Raw genomic sequence first — 14,475 nt, forward strand, 5'->3', positions numbered from 1 at the left:
TTAAGCTTTGTGTTATTGTTTCTCAAGGATATCCAAAAATATATCTGATAAGAGGTTAGGTTCCAGAATATGTTAAAAAAGAATACAACTCAGCAATCTTAAAAATCTCAATTTCAAATGAGCACAGGAGCCTAGAATAATGTTAAGAGTACTTGCTGCTCTCCCAGGAGATACAGGTTCCATTCCCAGAACTCCAGAGAATCCAATGCCCTCTTCCAGCCTCTTACGGCATCCACACACATGCAGTGTATATACACAGACACATACACATAAAATAAAAGGTGAAAGACCCTCAGAGAGGACCTTTTTCTCTGATGAAGACCCCAGAACCAGGACACTCCGAGACCAGGCCACAGGATGCAATTAGCAAGAGGTTTATTGAGTAAACACAGGTACCTGTGGGCAGCAAAGTCTTTCGGAGGACTTTGCGTGCCTGCTAACTGGAGGGCGGGCTTTTTATAGGGAAGAGCAAACAAGTTTACAGAAGCAAAACAAAAGCATGGTTATCGGTCGCTTTGGTGATGTGCTATCTTATTGACATCCTGCCTTGCAGTCTCCCTATCTCAAGACATCCTGCTCTCTCAAGCACATGGGATGTTCTTACGAGAGCAGGCTTGATCTGGTGAATTTTTTTAAAGCAAACAGGACTTTCCCCCGGGAGCATGCTAGCTGCGGGTTTTGAGGAGGGGGTCTGTAGGGTCTTTCAGGGGGTCTGTAGGGTCTTTCAAAAAGCAAACAAGCAATATCTTTAAAGTGGATAAAGGACTTGAAGAGACAGTGTTTCCCTAAAAGATGCACAATGAACAGCATAAACAGGAGAAATCCAATGTCATTTAGTAACTATGAAAATAAATATTAAAATCACAATAAGGTAATTTCTTATCTACTCATATGAATAGAATAAAAATGAAAAAATAACAAATGTTGATGGGGATATAAAAAAATAGAATGCTGACACACTGCTGGTGAGGTGTCAAATGCTCGGCTGCTATGGAAGAGAGTTTGGATGATTCAGAGTGAGGCAGAGAATTATCATAGGGCTCAACAATTGTGCTCCTGGGCATACATCCCAAAACACTGAAGACAAGTATTCAAACGAAAACTTGTGCAAGTGTTCATAGCACCCCAGAAAGTGAAAACACCCAATGACCACCTAACAGACAGATAAACAAATTGTGGTCGAACTAGACAGTGAAGTACTGTTTGGCCCTGAAAAACAAAAACAAAAACAAAACAAAACAAAACAAAACCTAAGTGTAGACGCATTCTTTACTGTGGGTAAAACTGGAAAACACGATGCTAATTGGAAGACCCAGGGTACAGAAAGTAACATAGTGTGTGGTTATTTTTATACGACGTGTTAGTTTCTATGACAAAAACACCTGAGAAATCAACTTAAAGCAGGAACGTTGGGGTTTTTGTGGGGGAGCAGGGGGTGCTCATTCTTTCAAAGAGTTTAGTCCAAGAGCACCTAGGTTGGCTGGTTCTAGACCTATAGCATCATGGAAGGAGCATGTAGACAAGGAAAGCTGCCTCACAGTGACTAGGAAGGAAAGAGGGAGAGGGAAAGAGATGGATGGAGAGAGAGAAACTTGCTTTAATAGCAATGGCCTTCTTCCCTAGTCTCTGAATACATTCCCTAGTTATGAATACACTAATGTATTATTCATTAAGAAGGTCAGCGCTCATGACCCAATCATCTTTCAAAGGCCTCAGTGACTAGCACTGTTCAGGGGACCAACCTTTAACACACAGGCTGTTGAGACGCTGTTGACGTCAGAGTCTGGAATGATTCCGCAAGCTCCTGTTTTAGATGCTTGCTCTGGAGCTGGTCACCACCACGCTGAGAACCCCTGAAACCTTCAGATGGCTGAGTCTAGCTGATACAAGTGTGTCACTGAGGAGGGGCTTTGAAAATGATACCTGACCTTTGGCTATCTCAGCATTCTCTGCTGCTTTTCTCTCTGGATACAAACAGCTGCCCCAGGTCAGACACTCGCTCCCTCACCAATGTCTGGCCCAAGAGCCTGGGGCCAAGCAGCTGTCAGCTGAAATCTCTGAAAATAAGAAGGAAACGAAGTCTTTTTCTCTCAGGTCTTTCTCTCTTTCTGTCCTGTGTTTTTGATACCACAGTGCAAAGATCATTAATGAAAAACATTAATCCAAATAACGCCATCTGAAGTACAAAAAAGAGGCAAATCCTCGGCTAATTAATTTCTATTCTAGAGGTTACACATTGGGGGTATGAGCATGGATTTGCTAAGGGGCACAGGGTTCCCTTGGGAGATAATGAAATTAATCTGAAACTAGACAATTGTGACTGTTAACAAAATTTAGTAAGTAAGTCGGGTGGTGGTGGCGCACTCGGGGGCAGAGGCTGGTGGATCTCTGTTAGTTCAAGGCCAGTCTGGTCTACGTGCTCCAAAGCTGTCTCAAAAAAACTAAGAAACTAACAAAACTTTGTAAGCATAGTACAATGGCATTAAATTATATAATCCTTTTCATCTAACTAACTACTTATTTTGACCATAGAATCAAGTTTCAAAAGTGCGTCAATTCAGAGGAACAGCTCTGCAAAATCGTGTGCAATTCTAAATCAAAATCTGCTACTGTATGTTTTATCATCCTCTTAACGTTTTTCCTCTCACAAATCTGCTGGGTGTCATTGTGAAAAGGGCAGGCAGAACACAACTGCTTTATAAAAAGGCTTAAGACAGCAGCAGCACCCAGTTTTTCATCCAGTTATTGTATCAAATCATGCAAGTCATTACTAAGTAGTCAGAAATGAAAAAGAGATTGTTTTCAAATGAAAGGTGAAATCTGTCAGTTAAATCTGTCTTGACAATGGTTTGTTAAACAAATTCCCTAAAGTTAACAAATCGGTTGTGTTTCCGAAGAGAAGTGGTTCCACCAGCAGCTAACTCCTGCAGTGAGAAATTAGCATTAGAGTACAAGGAACTGGTAGGATGAAGGGGGCCAGAAGCAGCTGTTGAAGAGACTCGGAACGTCCAAGAACATATCTGAGAATCCATGAAGAGTAAAACCAGGGTTAGGTTGAGATGCAAAAGGAGTCTTGTAAAATACTCTCAAAAGTTTCTCCCAGAATCCAGGCATGGTGGCTCATGACTTTAATCCTGGCACCTGGGAAGCAGAGGCAGGAGGATCTCTGTGAGTTCCAGCCCAGCCTGATCTACAGAGCGAGTTCCAGGAGAGCGACATCTAGGGCTACACAGAGAAAGCCTGTCTCGAAAAACCTAAGTACAGAAACAAACAAATACATACATACATACATAAAAATTCTCCCACAGCCTTGCTAGAACGGTTTGTCGCAAATCTAAACAGAGATTGACTGAACCAATTAGCCTTTACTTTTCTGGTAACTAGCTTTTTGTTGTTGTTTCCTTCGTCGCTACAAACGTCATTAAAGTACTTATTTTGCCGGGTCCACAGACAAACGGCCAACTGCAACGACTATGCCTTAATTCTGAACTCAAGTTAAAAACTAAACCCAAACAGCTATGCCACTGGGCCAGCACGGCGCATGCGCTCTGTGCGGACTCGCCCGCGCAGCGCAGCTCCGCTAGGAACCTGTGCGCCTGCTCCGCGGCCAGCAGGCGGGTGGTCCCGAGACGAGGAAGTGGTCAGCGCGCCTGCGCCGCCCCGTCTGCGGCGCCAGCGGGCCGCGCAGGCGCACGAGGGCGTTTTTGACCGTAAACATCCTGCCGATTTGAACCGAGGATTTGGGCGGCCGGAAGAGCCGCGCCGTAACGGCAGCCATCTTGTTTGTTTGAGTGAATCGGAAAGGAGGCGGCGGCCGTGGCGGTGGCGCGAGCGGCTCCGAGGCGACACCGTACAAGGGCTCCCCCTTTCCCCGCCCCCTCCCCCGACCCTTTCCCCCCCTCCCCGGGCCACCCACCCCTCCCGGCTCCCCGCGGAGATACAGGTAAGCGGCCCGGCCGACCCCTACTTGGGCTCCGGCTCCCTCCCTCCCCCCTGCTCTTCCCCCGCCGTGCTGCTGTCGGGGCGCGGGCCCCGCGGCCGGGAGTGGCGGTAGGAAGGCGACCGGCACCGCGCCCCCACCCCCGCGTGCTGCTGCCAACTCCCGAGCCGCTCCAGGGCGCCTGGGTCCCCCGATTCCCCCCTTCCGGGGCCCGCCCTCGCCTGGGGGGTCCTCGCCGCCCCTGGCCGTGCTCCGCGCGGGCCGAGTGACTAATGGTTCCGCTCCGCCCCCCACCCCCCAAAAGTCGCTGCGCTCTGCCGTGCCGATGTCGGACGGCAGGAACACGGGGCTGGCGGGGAGGCGAGGGAGGTTTGAACGATCCCGCTCTCCTAGATCCGGCCGCCCCCTCGAGGGAAAATGGCTGGCCGCAAAGACGCGGGACTCGCCGAGGGCGAGAGCCGGCAGGGAGGCTCCCGGGGCCGTCGCGGTGCTCTGGGTGTGGGGTCCGAGGTCCGGGTCGCGCGCCAGGCATGTAGTGACCGCGGGGCCCCCGGGACTCACCAGCCAGGATGCTGGCTCCCCGACCCGATATCTTTCCAATATTTCCTTTTATTAATGTTCGGAATTCCCAAAGTTGGACAGGCTGTTTTAAAACACGACGGGGGAACATTGCTTCCTAGGACATGAGTGTAACTGGATTTCCCCGTAACTTTCTAAACTTTTTTATTATTATTAATGATTAAGGATCGAGTAAGGTTGTGGGGACGCTCTGATTCTGCCTGCTTATTTCGTGGCATAGGAAGGCTTTTCAGAGTGTTCTGCCAGGATAGTGTAAGGTGGCACAGTCGAGATGTTCAGCTAAACCAAACTGTCTTCAAATTTAAGAAGGAAAGGCTGTAGACGATTTCTTCAGGCTCTCTGATTTGTTAAGCTGTGTTCAGCGTCCCCAAACGCGTTGGTGTTTGAAGGGTTTATGGAAGCGACTTCTGTTCGTCACCTTCTCTTTACAAGAGAAAGTTAATATTTACTCCCGTTAAACTGTACGGGATAAGCGTTGTCCACCGTCCGCTCCCCCCAGGGTGCAAAATCCTATTAAAAAATCAAATGCCAGAGGACTGAGAGGCTGCAGGGTTTTGTAAACAGACTGTGGCGGCTTTTTTAAGTTGTAAATACCTTTGATGTTGGGAGCAACTTTATTTTTTTGAGAAGGCATTGGGGAGAGCGTGTGCCGTGTCCAGTGTTTGAAGTACTTCACAGTTTGTAAGTTAAAGACGTTGAAGTAGTCTAATGTTTGCTTTTTGTGCACAAGTTGGGAATTTTGGGAATTTCTTTTCTAACGTAGTAAATCATGCAGAGTCTAACTTGGGTAATTGGGGAAACTTTAATTCTTGGGAAATACTTTGAGTTTTCCATTTTGTCTTATAGGTGCTAACTGGGCAGGTTGTTTTTTGAGACTCCGTTTGCATCTGCTTGGCACTACATGTACTGTCCCACTTAATTTTCATTATACGTGATGAGATTGCACCCACTATGCGGTTGAGAAAGCTAAAAGTCAATCGGGGAGGGGGTTGGTTTTCTATTTTGTTAATGTTTGGAGAGTTGGAGGAGTCTTATTATGTAGCCCAGGCTGGCCTTAAAGGTCCTCCTGCCTCAGACTCAGGAGTCCTGGGATTACAGACCGCGGGCCCACACTAAATTTCAGGCATGAAATGATTTCTTAACTATTGCAAATAACTAAGTACGGAAGGTGTTGATTTTCAAACTAGAACTGAATCTATCAATATTGGATCCAAAGGAGAGTCAGTAAAATGCAGGCTAGACATATCCTTTTTGCTTTTATTTTGTTTTATTTTTGGTTTGGTTTGTTTGTTTTTAGCCTCCCATGGCACTTGCCAATAGCTCCATTTTTATTCGAGTTAGGTATTGATGTTCTCCAGTTAGCAAACTGCCCAGCTATCATCTGAAGGTGTTTTTATGATGGGGAAAGTGAGCTATGAGGTTAGAAAGCATCACTTGCTAACTGATGAAAATCAGGATGATGTTGACTCCTAATATGGTAGTTTCTATTTTGGATAGGTATGCCCAAGGTTTTTTTTTTAAAAAAATCACATTCATGAATACACCCAAAACAGTACAAAAGTGCAGACCCTCTCTCCGGAGGTAACTCCTGTGTCCGGTTTCATACTTTGTGCTTATGCAAAATGCTCCTAAGTATATACAGGTGACCTTACATGTTCATTGGCTCCCATAGATGGATTAACCAACCATGGATTTAAAATGTTGTACATCTTTTGTTGCCTTTAGTATTTCCTGTGGCGATTTTTGTTTGTTAATTAAACTAGTGGAAGGAAAGTTTGTAAGAACCCTTTATGCATCCAACTTGTAAATACTTTTTTCCAACATTCAGATCATGATTAGGTCATTTAGGTTAATAAAATATTGCCTACTTTATAAAGCTACACACCTTGTTTTCTTAGACATAAAAAGGTTATACAATTAATATCCTAAAACAGTTGACTTTATGCGTACTGACAAACCAAAACCTCCTTTGACTCAGTGGAAATGGTCTAGAACCATGCCTGCAATCTCTCTGAGATATACATGTGTTCATGTAAATTTGAGGGGGCCACTGTGCCTTAGGGTCGGTAGGAAATTGACTCCAGGACACACTGTGTTGCTGGGATTACAGCTCCTTCCTATACCAAGGGGAAAAGCCTGGGGATGCTTAAATTCTCTGGCACACCATATTGTTTGGGGAATAATGAAAAGAATAAAAGGTGTACACAGACACACGTATTAAAAATACTTCCCATTGCAGTTGGCTGAACCTAAGAATGTGGGGAACCTTTAGATCTGATGGCAACTGAGGCACCTATATATACATAGACCACGTCCATTATATCACAAAGACACCCCCCACCCACAAGTACTCTAAGTTTGGCCTGGACCTTCCCCTGTTAGTACCAAGCTGACATCATTTTTTAAGTCTGCCTTACATTCTGTTGTATAGATGTATTTGTTTTCAAATCCCTTATTGATGGCCAGGTAGAGTCTTCCTAGTGTTTTGATAAATTTGATAATAATGAGTAAGTTATGCTGTCAAGGCAACAGAATATAGCTGCACTTCCATCAAGCGCTTAGAAACTAGGCTTGTCCTGTGTGCTCTTTATTCCTATGTAAATTGGGCTGGCATTTAATCATTAGGAAATTTGGCAAAACATTTGGTGCTGCTTAGTTCATTCTCATTCTCTCTCTCTCTCTCTCTCTCTCTCTCTCTCTCTCTCTCTCTCTCTCTCCACACACACACATCCAAGTATAACTTTAATATTGATTACTGGAAATGTAGTTTCTGCCCAGACAACATGAGTGTGTGTGGCCTTTTCAGAAGACCTTACCACATTGCTCTTCAGAGAAGTTGTATTAGTTTATCCATCACTTTCCTATAGGTGAGTGGAGGAATTTTATTTATATTTTTAGTATTTGAGACAGGGTTTCTCTGTAGCTTTGGAGCCTGTCCTGGAACTAGCTCTGTAGACCAGGCTGGGCTGGCCTCGAACTCAGAGATCCACCTGCCTCTGACTCCCAAGTGCTGGAATTAAAGGCGTGCTCCACCACTGCCCAGCCAATTTGACTTTCTTCTTGGGAATAGTTTATTTTTACATTAGTGAGTATGTTCTAAATAACCATCAACAATAAATTGCTGCTTTAGAAAATGTTGGTTCAAATCATTGTATTGACAAGCTCTGCTCTTCCTTCAAATGCAAAGGTCTTTGTAAAGGATCGACACAATTTAGAATCTCCAAAATCTACAGATTAGACAACCACTTTTAAAAATTAAAAGTTTGCATAACTAGGGAAAGGGGGCAGTGATGATGCTTGGGTTTTTCTTGATTCAGATGTGGCTCCTGCCACTCTGACTTCCCTTGGTCGAACGCTCTCCTGTTACTAATTGTTTCCCAGATTAATTTTAGTACTCCTCTGCTTCACTTCCCATCTCCCACCCATGCCAGAATCTATTTAGGAGCCTGCCTTCGCATAGCTGGAATGCTTTGGGCACAGTCCTGAGCAGCAGCTGAAGTATTGCCATAAACTCCTGACACCTGCTGAAACTTGCTAGGACTTTTAATTTCTAGAATCTCTATATTTTGAGATTTCTTAAGAGATCATTTGGTATATCCTGTTTTCTTATTAAACACATATTTTGTAACTCCTTTATCGTAACAAGTGTCTTCTTATTTGGAGCACAATGTTTTGGGGTTTTCGTGTAGATCAGTGGCCGCATTTCTAAGAAAAATTTGCCATATTGAGTTTCTATAAATTCTCTAGGTTTATTTGGTTTTTGAGGCAGGATTTTTCTCTGTAGCCTTGACTGTCGTATAACTCACCCTGTAAACCAGGCTGGCCTCAAACTCACAGATATCCTCCTGCCTCTTCTTCCCGTGTGCTAGGATTAAAGGTGTGCGCCAGTGCCAGGCTTTAGGGATAGTTGAGGTTTTGCTAACAAACTTTATAATGCTTGACAGCTCCGACTTGCAAATGGAAGGCTCCTTTGATTGTGGTAGGCATACTGTTACATAAAATATGAAGTGGCTGATGTAGCTCTGGGAGTTACATACACCACATAGCATTTGATCTGACTGGGTATTTTTGTTATAGTATTCTTTAGTTCTCAACCTGATATTTGCTAGAAAGTTTACGGTCTTATATTAAATAGTTGATGAAGCTTGTATTTTGATTTCTTTTTTAGAAAACCTTTCTACTGTGAATTAGTGATGCACTTGAAGCATTAGGTGAGAATATGAATTTCAACATCCTTTTTGGCAAAGGGAGCACTGGAGCAAACCTGGTTGTTTCTGTCTTTTTTCCACACTACTACCATCGTATAAATAATACATAATTTTCCCTTTCTTTCTCACCTCTTAAAATCCTCCCATGTACCCCACCTCCTCTTTCAAATTCATGGCCTCTTTTTCTTAATTGTTTTGTACAGGTGTGTGTATGCAGGCATGTGTGCGTATTTGTGCTCCTAAACATAAATAAACCTGCCCAGTCTGTATGTTATTTGGATGTATGTTTTCAGGGCTGACCATTTGCTATTCTCCTCGGGGGAAACTGTTTCTCCTGCTCTCAGCATTCCTTATAGCTGCTTCTAGTTCTTTGTCTAGGACTGGGGCCTCATAAGCTTCCCCCCTTCCATGTCAGCATGTCTGTTGGTGCTGTCCTTACTCAGGTCATGTTTTGCCAGCCATCTTGTTGAGACTTCACATTTCTAGTAAACAGTGTCTCGCAGCAAACTTTGGTTCCTCTGGCTTTTAAAATCTTTCTGTCTCCCTCCCTCGGTGGTCTCTGCGCTCAGGTGCAGGAGTTGTGTTGTAGATGTATGTATCATTTGGGCCTGGGCTCCACTAGTTTGTATTTTGATGGATTGAGACTTTCTTTCTCGTAATGGTTTTTGTTGCAAAGAGAAGTTTCCCTGAGAAGTGAGGACTGCATTTATCTGGATCTAAGGACAGTTGTTTAGACTGTAGGAGGAATGCACTGTTTAGTAAAATGACGATTGCAGGCTCTCCTTCAAGATCCACCACTTCACCAGCCCCAGGGACTGACCAGGTTTCTAGTACCGGGCATGATTTCCCTGTATATCCAATTAGAGAGCCTCTCCTGCACCCATAGAGTTATGGTGCCAAGCTGGTCAGTATTGTGCTCGGAGATGTCATAACTGGGTACAGCTGTTAGTTACTTACCTTCTTGGGCGCTTTCAGGTAAGATCCAGCTTGGAAGCTTTGGCCTGGCCGTCAACATGTATGGTGTCCTTAGCAGTGAGGTCTTTTCACCTAGGGAAAGGGGCAGTAGGAATGTTAAGTCTATGTGTTTAGGGGAGTCTCCTAGACAGTGTTGACCAACAGTTACAAAGAGTGGGGGCTTCTCCTGCCAGTGTTGGAGTTTTGGTTAGGTAGTCTGGCTTTTAGAGAAAGCATTGTCAGCGCAGATGTGAAATTTTCATTTAAATTATATACGTATATTTTTATGACAACTTACATATGTGTAATTTTAGATTCCTTATGACTTTCAGACACCCTTACTGTTATTTTACTCCCCTTCAGTATTTATCTCCCAATTTTCCCATTTCCCCCTTCAGATCGCTTACACCCTGCTTTTCCTCTCTACTGGACGCCCCGCCCCATTAGCTCTACTGGTTTCTGTGGTTGCTCCAGGTTACATACTCACATCTGAAGATTGGAGCTAGGAGCCTCGCGAGAACTTTTCAGTGTTTGTCCTTCTGGTCTGGGTCACCTCATTCAGTATGATCTTCTCTAGTTCTACCCATTTTCCTGCAGGTTTCAGGTTTTTTCACCACAGACAATATTTTTGCACACATGGAATCTCCGGGCTGTGATACCTCACGCCAGTTTCATCAGTAGGAAGAATAAGCATGTTGACAGTTACAGTGTAAGCAGTTTGTTTGTTTGTTTGTTTGTTTGTTTTTTGTTTTTTTTTTGTTTTTTTTTTTCGAGACAGGGTTTCTCTGTGGTTTTTTGGAGCCTGTCCTGGAACTAGCTCTGTAGACCAGGCTGGTCTCGAACTCACAGAGATCCGCCTGCCTCTGCCTCCCGAGTGCTGGGATTAAAGGCGTGCGCCACCAACGCCCGGCTTGTAAGCAGTTTTTCATTTAAAATTTACCATTCCCTTCATGTGGAATATGAAATTATAGTTAGTCCTTTCTTGGTTTTTCAGCTACTGTAAAAATGCTTACATATCCTCCAGCATTTGATGTTGCCTTTGTTCTCACTACAACTCTGTAAGGGTGCATTGGTTAACTCGTGGGGCTTTGCTTTGTATTTCCTGGTGGCTTAGAATTGCTAGAAATCTTGTGATGTTCCGGTTTCTCATGGGATGTCCTTCGCTGGGAGAGTTCCATTTCTAATAGTATTTTCTCTCTCTGTCTAGTCATGACAGCTCCTTACATGTTCTGGATTCAGGATGTAGCCAGATACTGGGGTTTATAACTTCTTTTCAGTTAAAGTTCTCAGTAGTCTTAAATAGAGCAAAGGATTTTAGTGTACTGAAGGCCGGTCTACAGAGTGCATTACTGATGGTGTACTGTTTTGTTCCCTTCTTGCAGTGCTCTAGTATTCATTTAAGGCTGTGGTCTAATTTTTAATTCAGATTCCGTTTGTTTCTTATACAGTAAGTTGGTGTTAAGATGGCCAGATGGAATTATTTAAAACTAAACTTTGAGCCTTCGACTCTAGGTTTTGTTGCATGTGCTACATATACAGTGTTTTTATCCAGAGAGCAGGCAGCCCATTGAGTGCTCGGTGGCTCTATCCCAGTATTCCGAGAGGTATAATCTAATGTTTTGAATAATTATTTGTGTGTAGCTTGAGGTTCAAATTTAGCTGTGTGGGATTTGCATTTTGTTTCTATTCTGTTTGGGTCTGTGTGTGTTCACTAAATCACTCCAGTCCAGTTGCAGATGTCTTTCCATCTTTGACTTACTTCTGCATCTTTATGAAAAATCAGTTTGAGATGCATCATGTCTGTTCTGGGCTCTATTTGGTTATAGTTTTCCCTGTGTGTCTTTCTGCCGGTACCACGCTGTTGACTGAGAGCTGTTTAAGGGTTAAAACTGTTGTACTTAGTCTTTCTGTTTTCCTGTTCATTTTTGAAGTTGTTTTAGCTTTTCTAGCTGCTTTGCTGCTCCATATTAATTTTAGAATAATCTTGCCTAGATGTAAAACATGTAGTTATGATCATTGTATTAAAATATCCTTGAAACCATATGTACTCTTATTGTATTGCCTAGCAACTACACTATAGAATGGTTGTTGTAGAGACAAGTTTGGTTGACAGTAAGTGTGCAGTGTGTACATGAGCTTTATCAGCGGGTGAGAGGGTGAGGGCGTGGCTAAGTAGACTAGTTCGTTTCCTCTCACAGAATGTCCCTCAGCCGTAAAGGGAATGCACTGTTGGTGAGTGTAACGTTGTGCTAACTCTGAAAGAAAGCCCACTCTTTGTGACTGAGATCATTTGTGTTCGTATAAAAATACCGAAATGAGATACGTAGGCTGTTATCTGACAGGGCTTGTACGGGGCAGGGGTAGATGAGACTGTTGTATGTCTTGTTTGTGGTGGGAAGCACATATCTACACATGCAGCATGATGCCGTCGAGATACACGGTTAAGCATTTGGAAGATACCACTATTGAAACAGCTGTTTATGCATCTGTAGTCACTTCAAAATAAAAAACCAAAGCTAGGGCCTGGAGGGATGGCTTAAGTAGCTAAGAGCACTTGTTATTCTTGTAGATGAGATGACCCAAGTTCAGTTCCCGGCTCCCACGTGGTGGCTCACATCCCCCACCCCAGTTTGAGGTAGTCTAATAAGTATCCTCCCTTTTTGACTTCCATGGGCACCAAACATACATGTGGTGTGGATTCATCCAGGCAAAACACTCACAAAATCACTTTAAAAAGTCGATCTTAAAAAAAGTGAGAGAGTTGATCTTGAACAGAGATTTTATTCTGAAGCCAAAACTAGTCATTTTGTTAAAGATACACTTTTTATTTCTTTAAATAAAAAAAAAAAAAAGGCCTCTGGTCAGGCCGTGGTGGCGCACGCCTTTAATCCCAGCACTCAGGATGTTGAGTCAAGCAGATCTCTGAGTTTGAGGCCAGGCTGGTCTACAGAGTGAGTTCCATGACATGCTCCAAACCCTGTCTTGAAATATATGTATGTGCCTCCGGCATTTCAGAAAAGGGCAGAATTCATTTGACAAAAGGGGGTGGTGTGCTTACTATCTCCTGTGAAGGGGGAAGTTAACATAAAGGACAAATTTTGTAGTCAAAAGAAAAATTAAAAAGTTAGGTGTGGTGGGTTCCATCTGTCCAGCGGGACAGGCCATCTCCTCAGCTCTGCTTGAGTGGACTGAGGTGCAGCTCAGAGCGTACGTGCAGCTGCCTGTACAGGTGCCTTTCTTTACTCTGCAGTTTTGGTTTTGATTGGTTTGTTTTCCTTTGTGGTACTGGGGATTGATTGAGTCCATGTCCTCATACATGCTAGGCTTAGACAGTCTTCTTTCTTTACATCTAGATACCAGTTAGTAAGCAGAATTATGTCTAATGTCAATAATTAGGTTAGAAATAGAATTAATACTTGGTTAGATTTAGAATAAGAGTTTTGATGACAGTCTTAAAATAGCAAGTCATACAAGCAGTTTGACCCTTTTACCTGTACATCTTAATACTTGGGGATGGTCCGTGCCCTCAAATTAAAATAATAGGATTATTTTGTACAATGTTTACTTTCCAGCTGTTCTTATGCCTATACTCAATGTAGGAAACTAGAGTTTTCATATTTTTTACATACTTTAATAAATATTTCCATTGTCACATAAAACTTTATAACTTTTTTCTTCTCTCCTCAGGTTTCTTGTTAGTTCATAGCAAACAAGAAAAATGTTCTACGCACATTTTGTCCTCAGTAAAAGAGGGCCGCTGGCCAAAATTTGGCTAGCGGCCCATTGGGACAAGAAGCTAACCAAAGCCCATGTGTTTGAGTGTAACCTAGAGAGCAGTGTGGAGAGCATCATCTCACCAAAGGTAGGTGTGGGCTGGGCATGTTTCTCTACTCTGTATTCCTGTGTGAAACAGAACTTGTAGAACAACTGTCACTGTGTGTGGAAGCAGGGGGAGCCTGCAGGTAGAGTCTCCAAGTGTCCTTCATATCTTCCTGTTTATCATTTCAGGGTGATCATGATCAGAATGTGTGGGCTGGCCTTGAGAAACACTCTTTAGCATCTGTAGCCTGACCCACGTTGGTATTAATGTATGCAGAGTTGATCTTTATTGTGGGGGGAATTATCTCTGGGGAATAATGCTGAATATGAACAGAGACTTGTTCTTAAAAGTCTATTTTTAGGTGGAGGGCTTGGGATTAAAGTTTTCATTCTGTATAAGTTTGGCTGGTTTTAAAATTAGTAACTCAGGGAACTGACTGAGATTGTGGGTATTTCTTTAATAGTCTTCCGAGGACAGTTCTAATTTGAAGTTTTAGCAATATGAAGACTTGACAGACAATAAAAGTTATCAGTAGTCCTGTCTTCTAGAGAATCCTTTCATAGTATTTTGTTTGCCTGATAGAATATTATAGGTGTATATATTACATACAGATTAGCTTTGCTGTTTACATAAAAGTAACCTATATTGCCTTGTGATTAACCACACTCAGAAACAGCGTGTTTATAGCCCGTCCAATTGTTGCATGGCATCGGAGTTCTTATCTACAGAATTTACAGGATTGGAAACAGACCCCTGCCAAGATGAAATAATTCCTAAGATCGTTATAGGGTTTCCAGTCTAGAAAAGTCACTGTTTGGGTTGAGTGTGATTTAATTAAGCTTTCTCTGTTGGAAAAGTGTACATTATTTCTAAATTTTGAGCTCCTAATTCTCTGGTCCTGTGGAATACAACCATTTCGAGACTGACAGCAGAATACGTGAAGAAGAGTAGATTTTTCAGGCCAGAGAAGTGAT

The 14,475-nt window shown here is 43.2% G+C and overlaps 1 protein-coding gene across 1 annotated transcript in view; it reads left to right on the forward strand.

Annotated features, from left to right (window-relative positions):
* The first annotated feature begins 3,745 nt into the window (after positions 1–3,745).
* The window catches only part of Rad21 (RAD21 cohesin complex component), a 28,141-nt gene continuing 17,411 nt past the window's right edge, over positions 3,746–14,475 (forward strand). Inside the window, exons 1-2 of the mRNA XM_013351278.2 lie at positions 3,746–3,943; positions 13,369–13,543. Of these exons, the coding sequence (XP_013206732.1) occupies positions 13,400–13,543 (144 nt within the window). The 5' untranslated portion in view covers positions 3,746–3,943; positions 13,369–13,399. The remainder of the gene's footprint in view (positions 3,944–13,368; positions 13,544–14,475) is intronic.

Source organism: Microtus ochrogaster, linkage group LG3 (genome assembly GCF_000317375.1).
Source record: "Microtus ochrogaster isolate Prairie Vole_2 linkage group LG3, MicOch1.0, whole genome shotgun sequence".
In the NCBI taxonomy this organism is placed as follows: Eukaryota; Metazoa; Chordata; class Mammalia; order Rodentia; family Cricetidae; genus Microtus; species Microtus ochrogaster.